This window comes from Varroa jacobsoni, unplaced genomic scaffold (genome assembly GCF_002532875.2).
Source record: "Varroa jacobsoni isolate VJ856 unplaced genomic scaffold, vjacob_1.0 scaffold_993, whole genome shotgun sequence".
Classification (NCBI taxonomy): domain Eukaryota; kingdom Metazoa; phylum Arthropoda; class Arachnida; order Mesostigmata; family Varroidae; genus Varroa; species Varroa jacobsoni.
The window spans coordinates 328173-352951 of record NW_019213895.1 but is presented as its reverse complement, the minus strand read 5'-3'; the positions used below and the strand labels follow the sequence as shown (position 1 = coordinate 352951).

General features: G+C 42.8%; 1 protein-coding gene across 1 annotated transcript in view; it reads right to left on the bottom strand.

Annotated features, from left to right (window-relative positions):
• Nucleotides 1-1479: 1479 nt before the first annotated feature.
• LOC111265630 (neurexin 1) overlaps nucleotides 1480-24779 on the bottom strand; it is a gene marked incomplete at its 3' end in the record, with an annotated part of 48926 nt that continues 25626 nt past the window's right edge. Inside the window, 4 exon segments of the mRNA XM_022842470.2 lie at nucleotides 1480-1689; nucleotides 1912-2324; nucleotides 4582-4789; nucleotides 5834-6275. Of these exon segments, the coding sequence (XP_022698205.1) occupies nucleotides 1480-1689; nucleotides 1912-2324; nucleotides 4582-4789; nucleotides 5834-6275 (1273 nt within the window).

Sequence of the window (24779 nt, the reverse complement as noted above, 5' to 3'; positions counted from 1 at the left end):
GAGGGGCACATGAGAAAAAAATGCTCGGGCCGGTAGCCTCGTGAAGGCAACGTAACGATACATTCGGGATATTTGTTAATCGACCCCCTACAAATATTTGACAGGGCAACGATCGGTGATGAATCATTTACATCTAATTACGGTAAGAAGAGTGTCCGTATCTTAATTCAGCAATTATGTAGATCCGGTTCCGTACATAGGTTGCTTTATTCTCTGTTAGAATAGGATTTATGATCTTTTGCATAGCGCTAACAAAGCCAGTCTACGTAATACAATTCCTCTGCAGTACGCGTTTGAAGAACAGTCACTACGAGTAAGGGGTTTTAAATCGGGCGCCAATCTGTAAATGGCCGCTTGACTGGCGACAAACTACACAAAGCTTACGATTGGGATAGCTGCCAATACCAGGGAGAGAGAACTAAGTGTATTATGAATCCTAGCCGGACTGGTATATTTCCTCTTAACGAAATAAAAATTTTTCGGATTTTTTCATGGTTCGGTTCCTCTGTGATTAATGAATTTATTTATGCGCTAAAGCTACGGTGCAATTATACCTATAAATGCTCTGGCAAATACAAAATCGTAATATTAATAGCAATTTTGAGTTATGATTTAAGTACGACCTACATGACGGCTTCATCTGCGTATTTATATTGACAACTATCGAGCGGACCATTTTAGTTCGCAGTCTCATTAATGAGGCCAGTGGGAGATATGGCGTATACGTGCCGAAAAAACGCTATCACTTGGCGAAATCGCGTCACAGCCTATTGAAACTAAATAGATTTCAACGAGCTGATGAGATGACTCACACGAGCGTTAACCAATTTAATAGGCATCTACATAATCTTTTGTTGTCGTACGAATGAACACCAGCTTCGAATTGACAAGTTCGCCATCTTGTAAAACTGTGAGTGCCACACAGTTTACGGTCATATAAAACGAGAAGTGTAACGGCATTCGTGCCGTAATGAAATCAGAATTTGTTTGTTGTTTGATGAATACTTGGACAGGAATACATTTGCATGACTCTAAGGGTCGTAGTCCTCACCACGAGACAAAAGCGGGAGTGAACGGGTATAGACTTACCTTTATTTTAGCGCTCCCTTTATCTTGTGATCTATATATTTCGATCTTATCTTTGTCTCCGAAACTAGAATTGAAATAGCGACCCACGTCGCGGCTATCTCATAGCTACAATGATTTTACCTTTCGCACCGTGTTTTTCCGTCGGCTAAGCTGCCCAGTAAATAGAGGGTTGTAGCGTTCCATTAAACTATAATATTGTAACGCAGCTCGTATCCATCAGTCTATTCGTATTAGCTTTGCGTACCATTAGCCAAAGCTTTGTGGCAGCAGATGCGTCTACGATCAGCCGATGACCAGCCAACGATTCGCGTACATATGCATGTTTTTATATCTTATAATAATCGTCATCATAATTGTAGCGCTCAAGGAGGTTAAGGAGCAGGCACTTACCATTGCCTGTGCTACTGTTTGATGGGTCATCGTTCAAAACGGTGCCGGACGCGGCTGCCATTGTAGTTCGAAATTGTAATGATATGTTTTCCGTTGAGGAGATGATCGGCTCGCGTTGATTGAAACGAAGGAAAGATGCGGCCCCGTTCAGCTGAATGACGTCTTCTCCAGCGGCTGCAGCCGATGACGACGGTGGGCTGTCCTTCTCTGCTACTCGTGGTCATTGAAGCACAGAGAGATGGTTGAAAACATGCCGTTCACTGATTAACTGCACATACACACATATATATATATATATATCTATAGAAGTATTTTTCAGATCATTACATTAGAAATAGAAAGCAAAGAAACTAATGTATGCTTAAGTCAACGGGTGCCATTTCCTTGAACCTGTGAACTAATCGTTAAAACGTATAACGAACGTCTGCTCACGTTTGTAACTGTCATTGCAAAATCGATCATTATGTAGGTTATCTTTGCAGTCTTGGACATTCTTTCCATCGGGACATATCGGCCCGTCTGGTGTGTCTATACATTTTGAACCCCGACCGCACGTGTTCCGTTCACAGATAGCTGGCGCGCCTCCGGCGTTACTATGAAATCCTGTATCGTCCTGGTTCTGTGACGTTGACGATGGTTCAAGTGCGGCCGACGCTCGCACGTGGCTCGGTCGCAGTTCGGTCAAGGCCGGTCCTTCAGGCGGCCCGGATAGGATGATATTGCGCAGTTCGCCTATGAACGGTCGCTCGAAAAACGCAGTCGGAACGGACCACGAATTTAATCGGAGGTCTCTAGCTGTCAACGGTTTCTCATTGCTGCTTTTACGAGCAAATGTGTTTATTGATCTGGAAGGAACAAAGCAGAGTTCTGATAGATGTAGATGGTCATGCACGTCGCTACGTTGATATTAACAGCTCATGTGTTGTTTATCATGAACCATCGCCATAAGCTTTATAGATACTTTGTTAGTCCTCTAATAAATATTGCAATATAAGATATGAAGCTAAATTAAAATAGCGATAGCACAATGCTTAAAGGGCTCTCATGGAGAAAAAGCTTACGTTTCAAATAAATGCGACAGACTTGAGCACTTCTGCATTTCATTTGTGACTACATCTTCTTTTGCTCATCTCAGAGGGTGTTTCAGGCCCACAGATACCCTATTTAGGTACTATACACATACGGAAACACTATACACTTAGGTAAATATTTTGTTGTCATCCATCATGTTCCATCGTCGTTCATCTATAGAGCCTTAATATTAACGGTTTAATATTTTTTTTTTGGTTTAATAACCGAGTTTAATGCTAACTATGGCATTGGTCAACTGTTATTGCTATAACAGATAAGTAATAATAAGATATAAGATAAGTATAACAGATAATCTACTTCTACACGACGGACACAGGGTTAGGGTAGCGAAATGGCTAAAACAGACTTAGCCTGTTTTTTATTTGAACAGTTGAAACTTCACAGTACCAGCAGGCCCAAAATGGCCAGCGCTGAACTGGGATAACTGAACGATCGAAGCACACTGAAAAAACTACTAAGGTCATCTACTCAAAAAAGTATAACAATTCAACGTATTATACACAAAAGGCACAATAGCCTAACCCAAACAGTATAAAACGAGATCTGTGATTGCAACAATGCAATCAGAATAAGTGTAACGCCAGGAAAGTCTTGATTCTTAGGGGAATCAGGACTGTGAGTTTGCCAGTCTGACAATTAACTCAGTCAGCCGCCGGTGACGCGTGTGTATCGTAAAAAACGGTAACCGTAACAAATCAACGGGATTAGTTCGATGCGGCAGGACAACAGCTGTAACAAACACGAATTTGAGTTCAAGTTAAACACTCTAACAATTCTTGCTTTAGATTCTACGGCAAAGGTAATCGAATAGTTTTACGTAACTTCTAGTGTTTATGTATAGTGTGGCTTATGTAATTGAAACGTACTTAAACCTTGAGGTGTCGATAGTTAATGAAAGCGGATAAGTCCTTGGTGCAAACCTCACGAGTCGACCGACTTGACATATAATATCTATAGGTACATTTCATTCAAATTAAGCTAGTTAACTTACAGCTAATGTCATACTATGTTGCGACCAATTCGTTCGTATTTCTAACTTTTACCACATAGTATTACACGTCACTGTGAACTTATCGAAGATTAATGTTAATCCGCCTGCCTAGAGTAGAATGCGGATCATGCGTATTCGAGCTTGATCCTTTTACGTATTATACTCCGCACTGATGCACGTTCGCCTAAGACAGTTGTTGTCCACAAAGAAGAAGATCAATAGATCAAGTTAAATTTCCAAAGGAAGAAACGACGTAAATGTGCTTTCTGGTGATAGCGCGTGGTCGACTTCAGCTCTCCTCGCCCCATTCATTCGAACTCAAGATGGCGTCATCAAATGGAGCAATAGTACTAATGCGTTTCTTTAATGTTCTACAACTGAAAATTATAGTTCTGTAGTCCACTCTTTTTTACGATTCGCCACGGAACGCCGTACAACAGAGAAGAACGGAAACGATCGCTCCGTAAAAAATTAACGTCATCATATAGACTCTAGAAACGTGCAACATCCTGCAGGCATTTCGTATCGAATATAGTTCTAGCGGGAGCTCAACATTCAGCAGCCTCACCAATGACTATCTGTGACCTCCCAAAAATTTGTAACTTCACTATATTACGCTGAACATTTCACTATATTACATCGAAGTTATTATCTAACATCAAGCACGGAAGAATTTTCATGCAATTATCGATCTGAGCTTGAACGACACGGATCGTGTTTAACGGTATTCTCTTATTTGCCTAACTCCAAAACGGTCTATAAACAGCTACTAGAATTGAAGCATTCGCCATGCTTCAATATGAAAATATTGCATTATTATGCTGACAGAAGTCTACCTTTGCCCCTGTAGTCAACAAACTGATGACTGGAAAACTTCAATTAATACGGCTCGCGGTTGTCCAAAAAAATAGTAAATATAAATATTCATGGGTACGTTTGACAGTGACGTACACAGTATTTGTTCCGGCCTACCATGCTAAGGCTATACAGATGTGCGAATAAATTAGGTCGAGACTCACGGGTGGGACAGACCGCCGAAATACATGAACAGGTCGGCTGACATCATGGAATCGTCTGCTTCATCGGCGTCCGGAGTTGAACTCGATACTATGTAGGATGCTGTGCTGACATCAGATCGCAGTTCTTCATCTAATCGCCAATGTGTAAATTCTGTACCTGAGCGGAACATCTCAAGTCGATGCCACAAGCCGTCAGAAACGTTTCGTCCTGAAGGAACAAATATAACAGTTAACCGTTGTATAATTTCGACTACGGTTTGTTGCCGACACAATTGATGGCGTCCTCTACGAGCACAAATACGTGACGATTTAGTGGGAGAGCGCTTCGGGAAAGGACAACATTAACTGGACACTGTACCATTATGCGCCGTGTTAATAATAGGGCATCTAATAGAAAATTTGCTCACAGGGGAGGCGAACGAGGAAAAGCTGGCGATGACAAAAATACTGAACTCTTCGTTGAACAAGAGGCATTGTTCGTTGTAAGCAATTGCCTGGGTAAGGTTCCAATAGGACTCCCTGTTATCCATCGCTAGCAGCTTGTGCGCATCGCTTCGAATACGTAGCCATAGACATACAGCCATCGCTTGTTTAGATCTCAGCGTCAGTAAATGGTCACCATGGCATATTGTCACCCTATCGTTTCATAAATCTATTCGAACCCAGATACGTTTAGCTAAACTCGCAGACTACAACCGATTGAAGAAAAATATGGCATGAAGCACTTCATATCGGGACTGACGCTTCACAATGTAAGGGTACTCAAGTGGGCCCAGCTGTGCCGTAGGTCTTTTCTCTAATGATTTCCTTGGTGGTATTACCTTACGATTCAATACACCATAAGTAAAAGCTAAATATCAGCCGTAAGCTTGAAAAAAAACTAAAAAAGCTTATTGGCCCCCTACTGTTTGAGGTCCCATCTTTTCGTTTGCCTATTCTCCACGTATAAGCATCGCGATTTCAATATCTTAAAGTAAATGGCTTTACTACACACGGCTGTAAAATTCAATCCGAGGTGTAAAGGAATAAAGGCTCGATTATGAATTAATTCAAGATATTAGGTTTGAATGAAATGAAAGCAAGAATACTGCTTGGATATAAGGAAGACAGAATGTCGTGTACGAAGTGTCCAGCTTGTCGTTAGTCTTTTCTAACTGCCGAATTTCCGCTCTGTGTAGGTGAAGTATACGATTTACTTCAAGGTTCGAGACATGTCTGCAACATCTGTGACTCATCAGTGTAGCAAACCTACCGAACGTGATTCGGCTGGCTATTGTTGCCGATGAGGTGATTCCTTGTTGACTTCCCCGCTTCTGCTGGCTCGTTAAGCTGCGGTCGCCACTCCCGGTGCTGCTGCCTGTCGGCAATCTATACCGAAGCGTCACTCTTCCATCAACGAGCTTCGCCTCAACGAAAAAACCGTGCCCAATTGCGTCGTCGGCGTACAACAAGAGGCCATTGGCATGCAACGAGCGAAATTCGAACGCCAGCGAAGCATTTGGTCCTGCGTACCACTTCCCGCTGAACTGTGACGACTTTGATGTAGACGTTGGAACGTCTCCCGGTGGTGATTTCTCGCTAATTATGCTGCTCTCTGACAGCGTTGATTCTTCACTGAGGGTGATCTCTAGTGCCGAGGACAAAACCAATGCTAATGCCCAGGGAGCCCAGCGGTGAGGACGCCGCCGCATGCTCTGAAAACAGAAAGAGAACGAGGTTAGCTCAATTGATTGACGTTATAACGCTGACCTATATAGACTGGCAGTGCAGAGATAGAAAGATTCATTTTATCAACAGCTGTTAAATAGATGACTGAAACTGACTATGGCGGGGACTTGCAAATTCTTCGTTTGCTACCAGAGGTCCAGTTTAACGTTTGTAGGCAATTGATACTGATGAATGGTCAACCGTACACACAAAAGCGATACGACTCATTCATTCATTCATTACAGATATATTCTTGTGAACGATACGTATTTTCTAGCGCTTCATTTTGAGGCAAATGAATATATTCGATTTATTCTTAGCTGTTAACATAGCCTAGCGGTCATTGTTCGAAGCATCAGGTTTTTCATAAGGCGTTTGTCCAAAGTAACACTGCCGTTTACGAGCCGTGCCCTGCCCGTTGACAGCTAGCAGATTGTCTTCTTGTTTTTGTTTTAGACTAGGTTCCGCAGTTCGCATAAACTCAAAGGCGACTTCAACCAATTGGGGGTGAACAGCCGTTGGGTGATGCACGAAGTCGACCTTCCCGCCTTTGCCTTGAAACGTAATGCTAATTGCAAAACCAATGCCTTTTTCCTATCGTGCACTAAACCACAAGTGCCGCTTGTGTCGTTGAACGTACTCGAACGGATAAGTGTAAATTTTGTTAAGTGAAATACGCGCTACAAATACACAGTAACCACTAGGATCATCTAATTTTTTTAAGGGAGTTCCTCACTTGTCGCTGCTCGATAAAGGCTACACCCAGATGGTCTTTCGTCTGTTGTAGCCTTTCGACAAATTCAATCAGACTCCAACATTCATTTATAGGTGTTGCCATCAGATCCGCGATACGGTAACGAACGACAAGTACTGTGAGCAAAAGTTGGCAAAAACCTAATAAAACTTAAGCGGTCACATAAAACAAGTTATGCCGATACATTTTTCTGTGCGAATACCGCAACGCTCTATGACTGAGCATTAGCAAGGGTACCCACCCTGAAAGTACCTTTTATGCAAAAGGCAATCAAATGATCTTCGCGGCAGTCTCTCACTGCAAAGCAAATAGTTGAACATAAAGATCTAACTGCGTATAGATGATGTTATGTATTGTATTGATACATTTGTTCACTAGCGAATTAAGCGGCTGAAATTGGGGGGTTTGCGTCGACCCTCTCGTAAAGTGCTCATCGGAAATCATTACGATGGCGGCAGTGTTGGGGCAAACGGGTCAGCAGTCTTTGCACTGAAGTAAGAATGGGCGAGACACATTCTGGCTGTACTTGTCGCACCTCGACGCGTTCCAACGTTCCTTCATTTACGAGAATTCTCAGCTCATTAACAGTGTATGCACTTAACGAATTGTCGCGCATCATCGTAGTGAAAGGCCTGAACAACTTCGCACTGAGCTCTTTTGCCAACAATGTAGTGTCCATGTTTGAGCTGTATCTTTGATAGCCTTTCTTCTGGCACGAATTACAGAGGTAGGCCCAATAAGTAATGCAAGCCATCAGAGACAAGTTTGACGATCCAAAAACGACTCCTTTCTTTCTGGGATTACATTAGTTTCAGTGATGTTAGGTCCTACTGCAATAGTAACCTATACATAATAGTGAACGATCGTTGGCCTATGAATACTTTTTATCTGGAACAAACAGAAACGCAGACTACTAACGTGTATGACTAGTTCACTTGGAAGCGGGTTCATTGATTGATGTCAGCAACATATATACGAGTACTTTGTACAATTAATGCCTTCCGAAGCTGGGTCTACTAGTTTGCATTGATTTTTCACTATTGCTATAGGAAAGTTATAGAAAAAGCTATCAAATACAGACACAGCTGTATTGAAAAGCAACCGTAATTCAATAATTGTCGTAGATTCACGAAATAAAAAAACTGTAATAGTCCAATTCACCCCTACTTCTAACTACTTCGGAAGAAAAATGTTTTTGGATTCATTTGCTCACGTACCTAGTTGGCGGATTTTCTAGTACATATTTTGTATATTTTAAAACTATATTGAAAACCATATTTTTAGAGGTTTATCGGTAATCACGTTGGCGACTGCTAGGGTTAAAACGATTTCATTATAATCCGCCGAGTTCGTTAGCCCTTCTACCAGACCACTCGTTTCCGGCACGAAACGAACCTCAAACCTAGACTACAACATTTCCCTCAGGTTAGCAGGCAAGAACGTTACCCACCAAAATATCCGGGGGCTCTTCATAGTATCGAGGTAAAGCAAAGACAACTCGTTCTAGCTTTTGACTTGTGTAGTAAAGTAATTAATTTACTTACTCGTTTGATGGCTATATCTGTTTCACGGTAGGGAATAGGCATGAATATTGAAAGCTAAAGATCCATTATCATATTATGCCTTCCACATCTCAACCTAGATGAAGTATTTTCCTGCCAACAAGTCGTGCCAGCGACATCAAGGGTCATGCCCTCGAGGAAGTCAGAGCTAACGCTGACAGATTTCAGTCTATGCTATTCGCCTGTTTTAATTTCAACCCGATTTCCTCCATATCTAACGCACTCGGCCGTATGTAAGACATAGCACTTATATTTGTTGATAACGTTCTTGGATGGAGTATATACAAATCTATGTATAGCTGGTCGTTCAGCGAGCGCCAAACTCAATAAAAAAATAATAACGCATTCGTAGTCAACAGCGGCGTACGGTCATCAAGCGGGAAATGTTCTTCAGATCTGTATTGGAAAAATGAAAGAGGCTGGTCAAGGCTGGAAGTATATATTCGATCAAAGAGAAATATTCTGGGAGACGGGCTAATATGCCTGCAAAAGCTGATCGCCATGAAACACACGTTTAGGTAGCGCAATTACGCTTTTCCTCATATGAGTTCTGATCGTATGAAGAACAATAAAGTTCAATGGATACATACTTCGTAGAATGTCCTGCAAGGGTTTTTCTAGCTTACGCTATTAAAAGTGAGTAAACGAAGGCGTTTACGCCGAAGGCACAGATCATTCAATTTTGCGTAAATCTGCTCCTTATTTTTGATTCATAGATAGCAGATGCCAGTGGCAAAATTTCTGACTTTGCAATTCAGAATAATGTCAATGTTCTGCCTAGATATGTACGTGAATAAACAATGGATGCGGATGATCAGACGCCCATCTCTGTCCTGGAACAGGCTCGCACTGTCTATCATGTTCTGACTTTGACATCCAAAGACAACGCAATACGCAGGACGGGTTTTAATATTAGTACTTTTTCCTCTAACGTTAACTACTTCTACGTTAAGGTTCTCGAAGGGAGGTTATGTACCCTAATTCAGGCACGTGTCAATAAATAGAATTTTTTACAGTCTGAATGTTCATTTTGTAAGTTCGCCACCTTTCACTTGCTAATTTCATCTTCTGGACTATTTGAAGTTATTTGGCAAACGCTTCTTTGAACCCAAAAGATCTCCAAATTAGCTATACACAAGAAAGTTAATGCAAAATAGTGCTTAGTTCAAATCATTTGTTCGTTTTAACCTAAATGCCTTAATAATGTCTACAGATGGTATATTGTCAACCCAATACCGTCTCATTTTTACCACTACATCAACCTGCCTGCTAACATACGCTAGGGAACTCGATACTCTATTAGATCAATGATAGCCTAGTGAGTAACGTATATGCACGCTGATTGTAGGAGCACATTGTGATCTAGGTTCGAATCCTTCTTCGAATCGTCCGAAAGACTTTGTTGCGTGGTGGTAGCTGAGACTCGTACGTAAAACTCGAAACATAGAGGGCGGTCGATATTGAGAGGATAGAAATTGTCGAAAGGAACTGATAACGACTCAGTTGTCCTTGGGTTCAGGCATCGTGTGCCAGCTAGTTGGTCATAACGGCAGCCTTCAGTGGGCCGATCGACCGGCATTACTCATATTGCTCATTGTTTATTTTCCTATTAGGCTAAAATATTTGCAGAAGCAGTTTGCTGCAATACCTAGTTGCTGGCGACGGTTCTCTGCATCGAAGCTTAGCAGGACGCTGCGGGATACCTCCGTTTATTTCCTGTCGCAATAACTACGAAGTTAAAGTTCGCATAGATGGCTTACACGCACCCATGTATTCAGAAAACTCTTCCATGTGCCAACGCATGAATGCTATACCCTGCTGGCAGACGAAGGTGCTCTATGTAAATCTTTTTGGTGATAAATGTTCACTCGTTTTCTATCTGTTTAGATATTATAGCTAACTTACGGGAAATTGTAACAGAACTTTTAGCACAATACTTGACGTGATAGTGTAGTTACGTATTATTTTGTCGACCGCTGCCTATTATTCACTTCGCATTGCTATAAAATAATACTCATTGAAATTACTTGCTCGTGCTTCTAAGAGTGAAGACCTTGGCTAGACGAGCGGCAGAGGATTCAGAGCACTTGCCTTGCGTCGTTGAAACATCTGGCGCCATCTCGGAGCACATGAGAATACTCAAACAGGGGAAATAAAAAGGATGGAAGGAAGATTTGCAGAGCAAAGCGATTAATAGGCGCGCAGGGCAATTGCGTGGTGTCCCACTTACCAGCCGTGGCAGTCAAAACGAGCTTAGACTAGAAAGCGTCTGGACGAAGTTTTGTGTATAATTATGCTGCACTGAGTATTGTATCCCGATGACAGATGGCAGAAGGTAAAATGGAATCGAAGCCGGCAACTCTCCTTCGACAGTTTGTGGTCCTTATTAGATACAGCCAAATGGAATCATCAATACGTACCTGCCATAGAACATTACAACGAGATGGAAACCTCGCCCAAAAATATCGGTCTTCCCGAAGCTATTTTTTTTTATAATGGTTAACGGTCGCTTGCACTTCCTACGAACGCCATGAAAGAGGTTGTGCAGCATAGTGGATGCTCCAGGAAAACATGAACGCTACTGAATGTCACGCTCTTCGGCCTTCGGAAGAAGGCCTTCGTCACCTAACTGGAAATGCCTGACAGTCGACATTTTGAAGAATCAACAGACAGTTTTATAGGTGAACTCGATTTCTGCGATACGCAAATGGAAATAGAAAATGGCCAGAATGGTTAACACTACGTTACGAAATTAGGCCAAACACGTTAGACAACAGACGTAACAAAGAAGGACTCCATAAAGCATATGGCTGATACGTCGCATTCTAGAACTGTCGTTCACCTATTAGTACCGCTGGTGTCACTTATATAGAGACAACAAAAAGTCAATCACTGACGATATAATAAAGGAAATTCGATTTAGCTCGCATCAAGAAAAATGCTATGTTGCTTAAGTCTAAATGAATCACGACCATAGGACCTGTATTCTGAGAGCAAAGATATGAAGCCCTAGAGTTAGCGTTCGTGGCATAGTTTTGTGAATTCGTTTAAAATCCAATGTACCAGGCGCTTACTCGAAGTAGGTCCAAGCGTGTTCTGTTCAGAACTTTTTTGCTAGGGGGACAGTGTAAAATACGCTGACGAGCATTGTGCCGAAAGACTGAGCGCCTGAAGTTATTTTTAGCAGTTTTCACATGCGGTGGCATGTAGTGACTCCTGGCGTCCTTGATTCCGAACTTACTCACATCTGGTTCTTTGTATGCCATTTTCTAACGTAAGGTGGGGTGCAGCAAATATATACGTATGTATAAATGTTTACACCTCTTTACTTTCAGGCACATCTTAATACTGTATACATAATTGTGCGGTCAGTCTTTTTAAAATTTAGTGTCTTATGCTCTCTGTTTAATGACCTGTTAAGAGATCAAACAGATTGAGCCGTGTCCCGTTTAAAAGAAAAATCTATCAAGTGAACTTTCCAATTTCTTTTAGGAAAAAAATAGGAAATATACAAAATGTCCAGGATATCTTCTCTTAGGTGAACTGAGTTATTTGGAGCATATGAATTTGCATGAAAGCTGTAATTTTTTCTTAAAGCAGCTTTGATAGCAACAAAAACGACCCTGCCCAAAAAAAAGACTTTTTTCGTTCTGTCGCTTCTTTCTGCAGTCATTTTTTTCTATCGTTCGCTCTTTATGCCTGCACGCAAGATAACAGTTGAATTATCAGAATTGACTTTCAAAGCTTTTCCAAGTTTAATTGAAATTAATTGCGTAACATGACGTTTTGCTCATCCTTAAAAACGAATGGTGACTGACTACCCATTCCTTCAAATTTCTTTCTTACCAATTTCTTGAACAACAAACTTCTCAAAAGTCCATGTGCTCGCAAAAGGTGACAAAAACTGAACTTTCACTCTCGGCCAGCAGTATTACACAGGAAGCTTGTCGAAGGACCAGCCCAGTTCAGGCGCGGTGCCATTTCCTCCACCTCGGCCTGCATTGGCAGGGTGTCGGTGCAAAGGTGCAAAGTTTAACAATCCCTACCCGGTTCGCTTACGTTAGGCCTTCGTCCTGAACTGCCTTTCGTGTCCTGTGTCTCACGAATGCGACAAACTGTGCCTCTTCCTGCCTTCACTCTCGTCTTCGCGGCCTGCCGCCTGCCAGGTCACAGGTCGAGGCACACCCATTGCTCTGTGCAGGGAAGCAACGAACACCTAAACGCTACAAGGGCAAATACACACAGCTGGATCCCAGCACCACTCACATCAACCTTTCTTTCCCGGTCGTTGGAGAAAATAAGAAACTCGTGTTGTTGTTGCTGTTGTTATTGACGCTATAGTCTTTTGTAGAGCTGCAGAGTGTTGCCACTGTGATACGGGGGAGAAGGGGGAAACAGTCGAGCCAATGAAGCCAAATCACACATTGGGTTCAGCCTTATCGGATAACGTTTCCCCGGCTTGCTCATCCACGGTCGCGTAACACCACGTCGATAGATAGAGGGGAGTAACAGAAAGAAAAAATAAGGGGTGGACTAGTTGGGGTGCGCGGTTAAGTACGTGTAAGAGTTCGTATATATTTGTGGACACGGCCCTAGTCGCCATGGGGCCGACTCTGCCGATTGCCATCTACGCCGTATCCAAGCCGTATACGCGACACGGTGATCTAACATCACGACGCAATGTAAAAACTCCATAAAAACTTTGGCTACGCTGGAACTTCGACGAGTTTAATGGCAATGGCGGCGGCAGCGAAACTAGGAGAACTTAAGACAAGGTTAGTTCCCAGCGTTGGATGTGCCTAAATTTGACCAGAAGGAAATCATGAAGGAAAAACGCGCTTTTGTCGCATTACTGCGCACCGTTCAATGCCACAGACGCTAGCTGCACGGAAGCATGGAGCTCGGACAAGCATTGAAAGTCCCTACTTGTAGTTGAGATCTACGTGCGACCTCTAAGCGTCAGTAAGGTTTTGTTAGCTGATCGAACAAAGGGTGCGACAGACGTAGGAGACTTCAAATCGTCGCTTTCGTGGTAAGCACTGATATATTGTATCGAGCATTCAAGAAGTAAATTTGAGAATGTTCTTTACAGATTAGCCTCCTGCGCTACGATGTTCTGCTGTAGATCGTGATAAGACGTATCCAGTTAGATAGATTACTGTTGTCAATCTTTGCGAAATAGGCCAGTATTAAAAACCAAAAGTAAAATTATTATATATTTTTATAAGCCGTTTTAAAACTAGGGTAGATTCAATATCGTTCTGCCACTTATATATCAAGTGATACTCCTTTCCAGTTAAATCGGTTGTGTATGCATCAATTCTACATGGTCAGTTTAGGCGAAATCGACTATTTGGCGATCTGCATAGGTCCTTAGTGGGGTCAAAAGAACTTTGTCCTAGTGTTTTCGTTGATATGATGCCTCAGTTAGATATACGCAACGTTTGTCTAGTTGGGCAAAACATTAATTGTACATAATATCTAATATTTTCTCTCAGATAACAGCAGATGAACAGGCAAAATTTGGTCGAGGGCAAAGCCCAAGGGTGCCCATATCACCTAAGTTTTCACTGCTCGTTGACATTTATGTCCGTTTTTTTTTTAATTCAGCGATCATCTGCTTAGCGACAACATTATTTAAATACCGTAAAACAAAATTTTTTCAAACATTCTGTATTTGATAGTTGATCCTACTTGTCACGCCGACCTAGCCGCTATACTGCTATTAATAGGATTTCTAATGATACTTGCTGTCAATAGCCGCGCTAACGTAATAGGATTCAACTAGGAGACTTGGCTTCTGAATGAAACAGGACGGTACATGTGGCTTGTTTAAGGACCGATATGACTGTTACGCACTGAATCGGTCTGTAAGACAGATGCGTATCATAGAATTGTTTGAAACAATACTAGCTCTATCGTAGTGGACTAGTTGCTGGGACACAATCATTTTTCTTTTAATTTCATTTTAAATGTTATTGTGCATCGCCCAAATAAGCACGTCTCTGTGCTTACGCCGAAATGCAGCCGAAAGCGGCATTCGCAAAACGATGCAAGTACATATTATCGATAAGGTTAAAACTCAATACTATCGGTATACGTTCCCCTAACTGGATTTGCGATAATGCCATGTTTTATTTATTCTGTAGATGTTAATCAACTGTGCTTAGTTAAAAGGTACCCCTCTTAGATTAAGTCATCATTTTACCTTGTATTTTTAATAACCCTTATCGAGCCTCATGTACACAATCCGACATATTTCTGAGCCAGCTTGCAGCAGACGATAAGAACAATGTCACCCATTGTGTCACACGGCCATCCCGAGTTTCTGCTTATCGCTGCTCCTTCGTACAGACGTAGTCTTGATTCTGTTCTTGTCTTCGCATCCATTATACAAGGAGGAACGTCTCGAGATAGCCGATGCCAAGAGTTCCTTTCTTTCTATACACAGATGGTTAAATGTAAAACACAAAAACGGCGGTACTGTGTTTCTTTCTCCTTGACCCCTCCATCTGCGCATGTGTGACCGACCAACCTTGATGATTCCCAGAAAGTTGAGGCCTTTTACATTTCCTTTCAAATCGTAAATCTCGAGCGTTTAAGCTCGGATACTGATCTTTTTCCTCAGCACTCTACGACACATTTGAACATGAAATGTATAAAATCTTAAGCAACATAAATTAAAAACCCGACGCATATCATCGCAGGGAAAGCAACCATCCATTCTGTGGACAGACTGACACTTTGGTCGAGCTTATTTACAAGGAACTTTAGTGCAGAAGTTGTGTCGCTTTCATTCTGCGCATACGTTGTCATCACATCTCGTAAATGAAGGCAGTGCGTTATCTCGTGACTAACTGTGATGAAAGTCCTGATTGGCATAGTAAACGTACCATTATTGGACGACGAATAGTTTTTTTGGCTCTGAACGACACTGGTTTGCTAAGAACAGCTCAACGACCCTCTACTGTTGTAAATATGCTATAGTCGAGCGGATGCATGTTATCGCGATATTTTATCATGCCTATCATAGAATAGCTTTTAGCATTCTCCTTCCAAATTCGTCGATCCTCCGAAACAGGATCCTGTGTGTCGGCTAGGTGGCTGACCGAACTCCTCTAATAGTGTTAAAATTTTCGACTGTTTGTATAATCGGAGTCATTGCCCCTTCAATGCACTTCAAGAAATTCGATTTTAAGCCCCTTAGATATCCTACTTCCTTGTAGAATCTTGGAAATTTCAAAAGCGTTTACGAAAAATGTTTACAGATAAATTGTGTGATATACTACGAAGACTACGTTGAAGTTGTTAACGAAGCGGCTAAGAATGATTTCCAGCCCGCGATAGATTTCGTCTCATCAGAGCGCAAGCAAATCCGAATTTAAATATTAACTGCCGAGCGAGCCATTCCGAAAACTGTTCCTAATGTCATGATCCATGTATTGGATAGTCAGATGGTTCCAGGGGTGGCCCTTTAGGGCTCTAGGAGTCACCTGCTATAATGATATAAAATTCGGAGCCCGCATTTCAAGAAAGTCGGCTCCTGCGAAATCTGATTCTTCGGACATTCTTAGGTACCGTCTATACATATATATCAGATCGTACAAATCATTAGTTCAGCGTTAGCTGACGTATCAAGGCCTTCGTTATTCGAAAAATACCTTATAAGCTCGTAAGCTCTCTTTCAGTTCCTTGTGCTGCGTCACAGAGTACTAGCAGTGAAACAATATTCGTAAGCGTTATTCAACACTGTCTCAGCCGTTACACAGGGAAGAGCTTTTAAAGGTGATAAGTAAATCACCTTTCCTTTCTATTTTGCTTAAAAAAGGGGAGGCAGGGATGTATCGTTAGGTCTATTCACAGTGTCTTCCTCGCAACGTGCTGCGCAGTTTCGCCCCTGTTCCGCCCCATTTTCGGCCTCAGCTGCACATGACCCTTCTTCTTTTCGCTCAGCTCAAACCAAAAGCTTTTTTCGGCAGATAAAAATAATGTTTTTGTTACGGTAAAGAACAATGTTGCGCCGTCCATCTCGAAACTGCTCTACGGTCATGCAGATAACAACACCTAATTTCTGTAGTCGACTAAATTTTTCAGGTAGTTAATCTACGGGAGCACACAGTCCGCGCAGATAAATTAATGTAGGGGAGGCCGCGTCTTTTTTCTAGTCGGTTCTATTGTGCAGTATACGATATATTTTTTTATGTATGCAGGAGAAGTATTCCTATTGAAATTCTTAGTAATGGTAAAAAACTTAGCAGGCATGAACTTTAGCAGTGACTCGGCGTCCCAGCAGCGTTGACGAAGAGCACAGCTTAGGCCAACAGAGTCTGTGCCCTTCTGGAAAGAGGCCAAGATACTCCCATGGTTTCCTGTAAGCTTTTCCAACCGTTACCGGCCACTTCATCCCACTAAGGTCCTTACGTAAACCTTACACTCTTCCCCTAGCGCCCACGCCGAGAACGTCATTGACGCGGTTTCTGGTAAAAAATAAAAACAAGTTCATTGATCCAATTAAAATAGAACAGAACAATGCAGCAATCTCACATAAGTAATTTTGAACAGCATTATTCGAGTGGTAGTGGCGGGAGGGTGATAGTATTAACTGTAGTGCTGTAACTCGGAATCAATAGATAACACCAGTATTAGATGTAAAAACGTTAAACATTTATTTAATGATAGAAACAGTGATAGTTGCGTTCGAATTTATATACGTTTTTCTTTACAGAAGCCACTGATGCCGTCATCATATATATATATATATATATATATATATATTGAAGAAGGTTCCTGCGCTTTCTTTACTTTAGAGTAGAAAACATCGCATTTTTACTCCTGTGACGATAGATTATTATTTTATGTAAGTTCATATCATTGCTCACAACCTTCTTCCATTTTGCCAACCAAATTATGTATGTCGTCTTACCAGAATGGTACAGGTTTCTTTCTGAAAGAGTTTCTGAGCTACGTTTTGAAATGATATGTGTAGAAGGCAGGGCTACCAACGAAAATGGTGCCCAGTGAATGGAAAAGGTCAAAACCCGACGACGTATATTTGGAAGAATATGGAAGTTGCAAGTATACCTCCTATTCGAAGTCCAGAAAGACTAGCTTTAACGATGTGTGCCCTCGCGTTATCATGACGCAGGATGATCCGTTCTTGTTTGTCGGGTCTTTTCCCTTGAACACCCTGGTTGACACTACGCGACTCAATCAAGTAAGCGTGCCGAACAACTATCTGGTTCGCAGGAAGTAATTTCCAGTGAATCAGGCTTTTGTAGTCTCATCAAACGGAAAGCATAAGTTTTTTAAACGAAGATCTGGCTGAATCTTAAGACTTGGATTTTTTCCTGGAGCCACTTGCTCCAGCCTGTAGTTCTTGTTGACACTTCTCAATAGGAGATTATAATTCTGATAAAAATCGATCATTGTGACTGAATAATGCTTGATACCAGGCGAGATATTGAGATGCAGCGCTAAACTGTAGTTCGTTGTTGGATCCAGAGAGCTGATGAGATTCAACCATCGTCCAAGTTTTCGCAAATACCAAGAGATTGAAGTTAGTTTATGATGGTCGTGTGGCTACAACCCATCTTTTCGGCCGATTCCTAAGTTGTTGTGAGTGAGTGAAGGAAAAAATTCCCTTCAAAAATCTGTTTAGATGGTCGTTTTCAAACTCGAAGATTTGAACCGGGCGGGGAACATCGTTCTACGCTAGATCCTCTGTTCAAAGTTGCGAAATTACTCTTGAGCAGTCCTTTAAGTGATGGCGTTGTAGACAAATCAAATGTTTCAGGCTGCTCGGACAGCTTTTTGGCCTCGACGAAATGCATAACACAGAATATGTCAAGAAGGCAATTTTTTTTACGTGAAAGAGCCATCCTTGAGAAGTTCTTTCGAGAAATTGCATTCACAATAAAACACCATTGCAATACGCTGATAGAGTAGAAGCGTTTTCGAACCGTATATTAGAAGTGAATGACAAGTGTGAGAAAATGGGAAAAGAAAGCCTTTTTAAGCGCCGGAACTTTCTTTTCAACCTAATCCTTAACCCTATATATGTAGATCTTCTACCGCTATTGGCTGTTAAAGCTAATGTATGTATTTCCTTGCCTGAATTGGGGCAACTAAAAGACAATAAAAGCCCGATTTGTTATTTCGAGTTTTGGATAAACAACAACGTTGCCTGGCCCACCCTGAGTCTGTTAGCAAAGTGCGAGATCATTTAGGCGTCATAGCCACCTCAGGACTACGTAGATCACGGTTCTGTCAAACTGTTTGGCAAAATCGTAATAAATGAATTATCAGTATGTCCAGGTCAGGCGTAGTTTATTCGGGCAGTAACTAGATTAAACCATCGTTTACATAACGCCACCATGTACGCAGGGAACAACAAGTAAAAAATACAAAAGAAACAGCACACATTGAGGCGACACAGCCGAAAGAAAGGGTAAATGTCAAAGCTTATTAGACATCGATAGTCAGGCGCTTTCGGTTACGTCAATGGGTAGCCAATGAGGCGTAACTGTGCGTAACACCATGAGGCTTAAACGAGAGGTACAGACGGTACGGGTGGTCCAGATAGGACAGACCATTTGCCAGAGAGGATACAAAAAATATACGTCAAATTACATGCTGCGTTTACCTTTCTTGGATACATGTTTCATTATGTAAATTGCCTCGTTGAAGTAAATCTATCGAAGAGCGGATTCTTCATGCTAATCGTCACATGGTCACAAAATATATATATATATATATTGATAATACTGCCGCTGGTGATCTTTTCTTAACCTTGATAACATGTGCAATCTGAGGCTTGTAAAGGGCACATGCGTGTATGACACGCCTCATTGTGCTATTGCGTAGGAACAGATCGGCAAAGCCGTTCCGCGCCTATAAGCTATCCTAATTCAAGATCTCGTCTATCTTTCTATCTGCGTGTCCGTTAATCGTGAACATCCTAGTCTCTGATTCGTTAAAGAGCACCAAAATCTATCTATCTATCAGTCATATACCAGTTTGTTAGTGAACGTTACGGCACCATGCAACAAAAATAACTCCGCCTACATATTTGTCATCGTTTGCCTCTGGAGGCTGGTTCCATATTTCATTATGAGCTATTTTTTTTCTGTGGCACTGATGATGTTTGTAGATATATCTCGTTTTGGTTTGGATAACCGGTAGTGCGTTGTCTGATGATGGTCGAAGACAGAAGTGATATCAGCTCAAGCCAGAAATACGACGCCTTCTTGCCTCGCCAGTCAACATTCAGACCGTACGTTTGTCTAGTTTTTCTTTTTACTGCTTCTATTCTCATAATCATCCAACCTCTCCCATGATCTGCCTCTTGTTCATTGGTTTCACTGTGTCTCGCAACACGATCAGATTGCTCAATAACTTTACCCAGCATATTGCTGATGTGATGATGGCTGGTGGCGTTGTCGTCGTTGCTGTTGTTATTCTTGTTACAGCTGATTACTTCGTCTATCTATCCGTTCTTCCATATGCGGCCTATTTCTGCTCTCCTAGTTATCATTGTTAACGTTGGCACTGTTACTACTGGAACTTTGCGAGCGTCGAGCGAGAAAAAAAAAGGAAGAAGAATCACATCAAAGAAGACTCGCCCCCCTCTTCTAGTTGCTTTAGCGGCCTGCCCTTTGTTCCTACTAACACTCCCGAGTCGCTATACCTACAGACCTACTCGCACAGATATATACAGCCACATTCACAGTCTATAGTGGATATCCTGGCTGGAGGTTGAAACTTCCGGCTACCGAGTGGACGCTGGGTGGAAAAGAGGCTGCCACGTCCGAAGCGTCGTTGAGGGTACACTACTTCCGGCAGTCGCTAGCGGCCACCGCTGCTCGCCCGCGGCTTAACTCTGCCCCAGCGGGGTCTCTACTAGCGAGTCCTGTGTGTGAGAAGTGCTGCTGCAAGTTGTCTTCATCGTCCCTGCAGCTGGTACTAGCAGTATGGACGTTTACCGGTCTGTCGATCGGTGGGCTTGGCGCAGCCACCACCATCGTAACCCGCTGCCGCTTGTCGCTCTCTCCCTACAATCTAGTCTGTCCCCGCACCCCACATGCGTTACCGCCAGCGTCCCAACCGGGAATACTGCTATTCTCATGAATGGTTAGGCGACAGACTCTTACAGCTCGTCTGAGAAAACCAACCCTTTCGGACTTTTACTCACTCCGTAGCCTCAGACGCAAACCGTGTACCTAACTCCGTGCTAGGAAGTAAGTAAGCCTTGTTACCCGTACTGGTCACCTTAGTTTTGCTTGGTCCTGAACCTAGTACAGGCCTGCCGATTACCCCCCTGAATATCCAACAGCCAATGAGCTGGCCAACATCGATAACGACAGTGACAACCCGGCAACCACCGGTCTGCAAACGGTATCATCAACAACGCTTGATTTAACAGCAGCGCCTTCAGCAGAACCACCGCCGAACTAAAACGACTGCATCTAACACTCTAGCCCACCCAGCAAATTCCCTTTTAGTTTTCTATTGCTTTTTCACGTTCTTTCAATATCTTCATACTGTCCATTTCTCTTGGCCTGACCTCGCCGGCCTATGCCAACCCAATTCCCCTTTTCTATTTGCCTTCGTGTCTTCCTTTTAGTCCTTACCCGACTCCTAGCTGTTGGGGTTCGTCCCTCTCTAGTTACGGGTTTTTCTTTTCTTTCCATACTGCCACCGATCCAAGCGGATGGTGCTTTGTATGCAGTAGTGTTATGCCGTTCATTCGGTTGGCGTGCAGACACCCGTCTAACCCCACAGAGACATTCGTCGACAAGTTTTCCTCACTGTTCCAGTTTCTCGTTCCCCCGTGAATCTCATTCTATCTCCTTCAGTTCTCTTTGCTCCTTGCTGTCTCGTGTTCCCCGGTAGCCCGACCCCCGCAACCTCACGCTGTTCAACCATCCGAAGGTGTGCATTCTGTCAGTCTGCAGCTGTGCAGAAAGCGGTCTGGCGAAATAAAGCAGGCAAGCCAGCAAACAGGCAGGCAAGAAAGCAAGCGGGGGTAAGAAAGAGCGTCTACAACCGACCGGGCACCACAACCGAGATGAAGGAAAACGAACACATTGCCAAGTTGCTTGACTAGCGAGACATGAAAGAAAACTGCAAAGCAGATGGCAAACCGATGGAGACAAAGAAATGGACGGAGAGAGAGAAATAAGTGCCGAACTGGAAAGAGAATTGTCGTGATGCTCGTATTATGACGCCAATGTCTACTGTCACTACGGCTACTCTCGCCATTGCTACTGCAACTTCTGCTACTTTCCTAAGACTAGCTACCGTTTCAGGCCGCTCGCAGTTGCTCTATCTAGTTTTAACCGGTGCGAATCCAGGTAGATCTGATGGTTCACCGTTAGGGCACAAAACAATGGACAACGAAACGACTCGGAAGCGCGAAGGCACAGGTAACAGTGGACAACAGTGAGAATGAAGAAACTTGCGCGGGCACCTGAGAACGAAAAAAAGGGAAGCGCGGGCGAAAGCTAACCAGAGTTGATGTGGACCGCGGGCTGCGGGTAAAAGGTGTAGAATGGAATAAAAATAGAAGAACGCTGAGCAGGTTGAGACGATGGGGAAGAACGGAGCGAAGGAACGCCGATGCTAGCGGAAAAGAGGCTAAAAGGCTGTCACCAGAGAGAAGACGCGCAGCGATATCGCCGCTGCCGCCGCCTCCGCCGACAGACGATAAAGAAGCAGAAGACGCAACAAGAAAGAAAAGCGAACAGGCAAGAAAACAGCAGAATTCAAGAAGGAAAAGGGGAAAGGAAAAGCGCGACGGAATTCTGGGGGCGCTAGGGACTAGGGCGAACACAGGCCGGCGACAGCGGAAAAACATCCACCTACTTGCAGTTTACTTTTCACATCGGTTAGAGGGCTGAGAATTTCGGGGATTTAAAAAAACGGGTTCAAGAGAGAGCTGGAGGACAACAAGGATGAGATGCAGCAGTAAAGTCATGAGACCGCTTCTATTAGCAAGGAGGCAAGTAGGCGGAAAATTGAAATGGGCTAACTGGTGATCGTGGTAAAAACAAAAATGATGCACAGCGAAAATTGCCGTTGTTGTCACTTGTAAAAATCTGCCATGACACTGCAACAGTAAAATCTATAAAAAATCATAATGTCAAGCCACACGTATTTTTTGTGTATAGCAAAAAGCATACGTAGAAGCAGGATGCAGCGCTAAGAGTAAAGTAAACAGAGATAACAGACGGAATTAGGGTTAAGCTAATGAAAGCTATATGCAGAATACGATCAAAGATAACAATGGTTCATAAACAGATTATTGGAAGTGAACAGAACTGAGCTCGTGGTATAGCAAATTAGCGGGTCAGTCCATAAGGTCGTTGCCATACCATACACGATTGAAGTAACGATCATGCTTTCTAGTCTTTCTGTATTCAACTAATCGCCCGCCTCAAATAGGTATAATAAAAATCGAAGTAACAAAAAAAAAAAAACAGGTAACATGCGTAACAAACGTGGAAGTATATGGTATTGTAAAACTTTTTAGGTCAATTTAACCCGAAATTCGGAATCAAAAAATAATGGCGTCATGCCAATAGTAGACAAGGCAGCTTTTTCGAGAACTTCTTAACGGGCTCTATGTAATCGTATAAGCGCTTGTCAGCCTGAATACTATGTTCATGTTGTGGAAGAAGGAAGGCGAAGCCAAAGCAAGCTGGATAAGAAAGCCGTCATACTCGTTGGTGACAGATGAAAAAGGGAACAGCACATTGTTTGGTCGCCGCGCTATACGCGTCGAGTTCCCTAGATCCCCGTGTGGGAAGGCAGCGCCCGGAAGCGAGAAAACCCAGACAGTTTGAGAGGAAGTTTGAGCGATTCAAGTTGGCAGGGATCCACCTTGGGACTATCGAAGACTCACCTAACAATGTCACCAATGACAGTTATAAAGCTGCAGGAAACAACCAACTATCGACGCAACTCTCCCTTTCAAAAACAGCAGTGGACGGCAAGAATAGCAGAAGAACCAGCAACAACGGGAAAAATATGACGCATGTGGTTGTACAGGGACATGCCAACATGGACTGTTTGGTTGAGGCGACAAGGCGGGCTAAGGTTGAATAGGGAGAGAAAAAAAGGAGCCACAATGGCTATACTTTTGAAGAATTTAAATATCATTTGAATAAAGGCCGGATGTGGGAAGGAGGCAAAAGCGAGGTGCTGAAATAATCTACGTTCACGGATTTACGCTGCTGAGGACCCTCCCAGCCCAACCACTGGTGTTAGTGAATCGCGAATTTTCGTAGTCACCGTGAATATCTCAGCCCTTGATGAACATTTAACCGAATAAACTACTGGCTGAATTTATTGCTTGCGGGCACCTGATGAAGACGCGGGGGGTACTAGAAGAGGCCGCATGTACTCAACAACTGAGCTACCTAGATTACATCGTAAAGCAAGTTACCTGTATGTGTCTCTGGGCGCCAAACCATCTTTCGTCATCGAATGACCTGAGTCCTTTCTACCAAAGGCGCCCGTAACGTACCACTAATTAGGAACAACAAAAGTTGCTGAAAGAACAATAATCAAGTACTAGAGAAAAGGAATAACGAAGGTCTGTTGTTCGTTTTTGCTTTAATAATATTTTAAACGAGAATGACACTTGGGCATAACTAGAGCCTATTGCGTTGACTTAGATGTCATAACGTATAAGACGGACTATGTCCTATTCTATATTGTCTGGTTAAAAGCTATACGGCATCATCATCAGCATAACAGTACGGGGTTGACAACAAAACGATAACTTTTTTTACATTCTCTTATATACTTAACAGAGATCGTCGGTCCTTGAATTGTCGTCTTTAAGCAGAACTTATAATTCAAGTTTCAGAATATAAGTGTGGAGCCCACACCACACAAAGGCTGCGGCACAAGTTTATACGATTGATCTAATATGCATATGTTGCTTTCCATAAACCGTACGTATGTTTCCACCGCCGTGGGGTAGATTCCAGGATCGTGCCGTTATAGAATCATACACGCACGCCACCGCTGCGAGCGTTATTGAAATGTCAGCGACATCCCACGGCATCGTCTACCAGGATTCGGACGCCACTCAGTTGGCCCTCCACTCCTCCTGGGACCTGGCACTTCCCGCCACAAAAATTTGTACAGGATTTGTACAAACCTCTCAC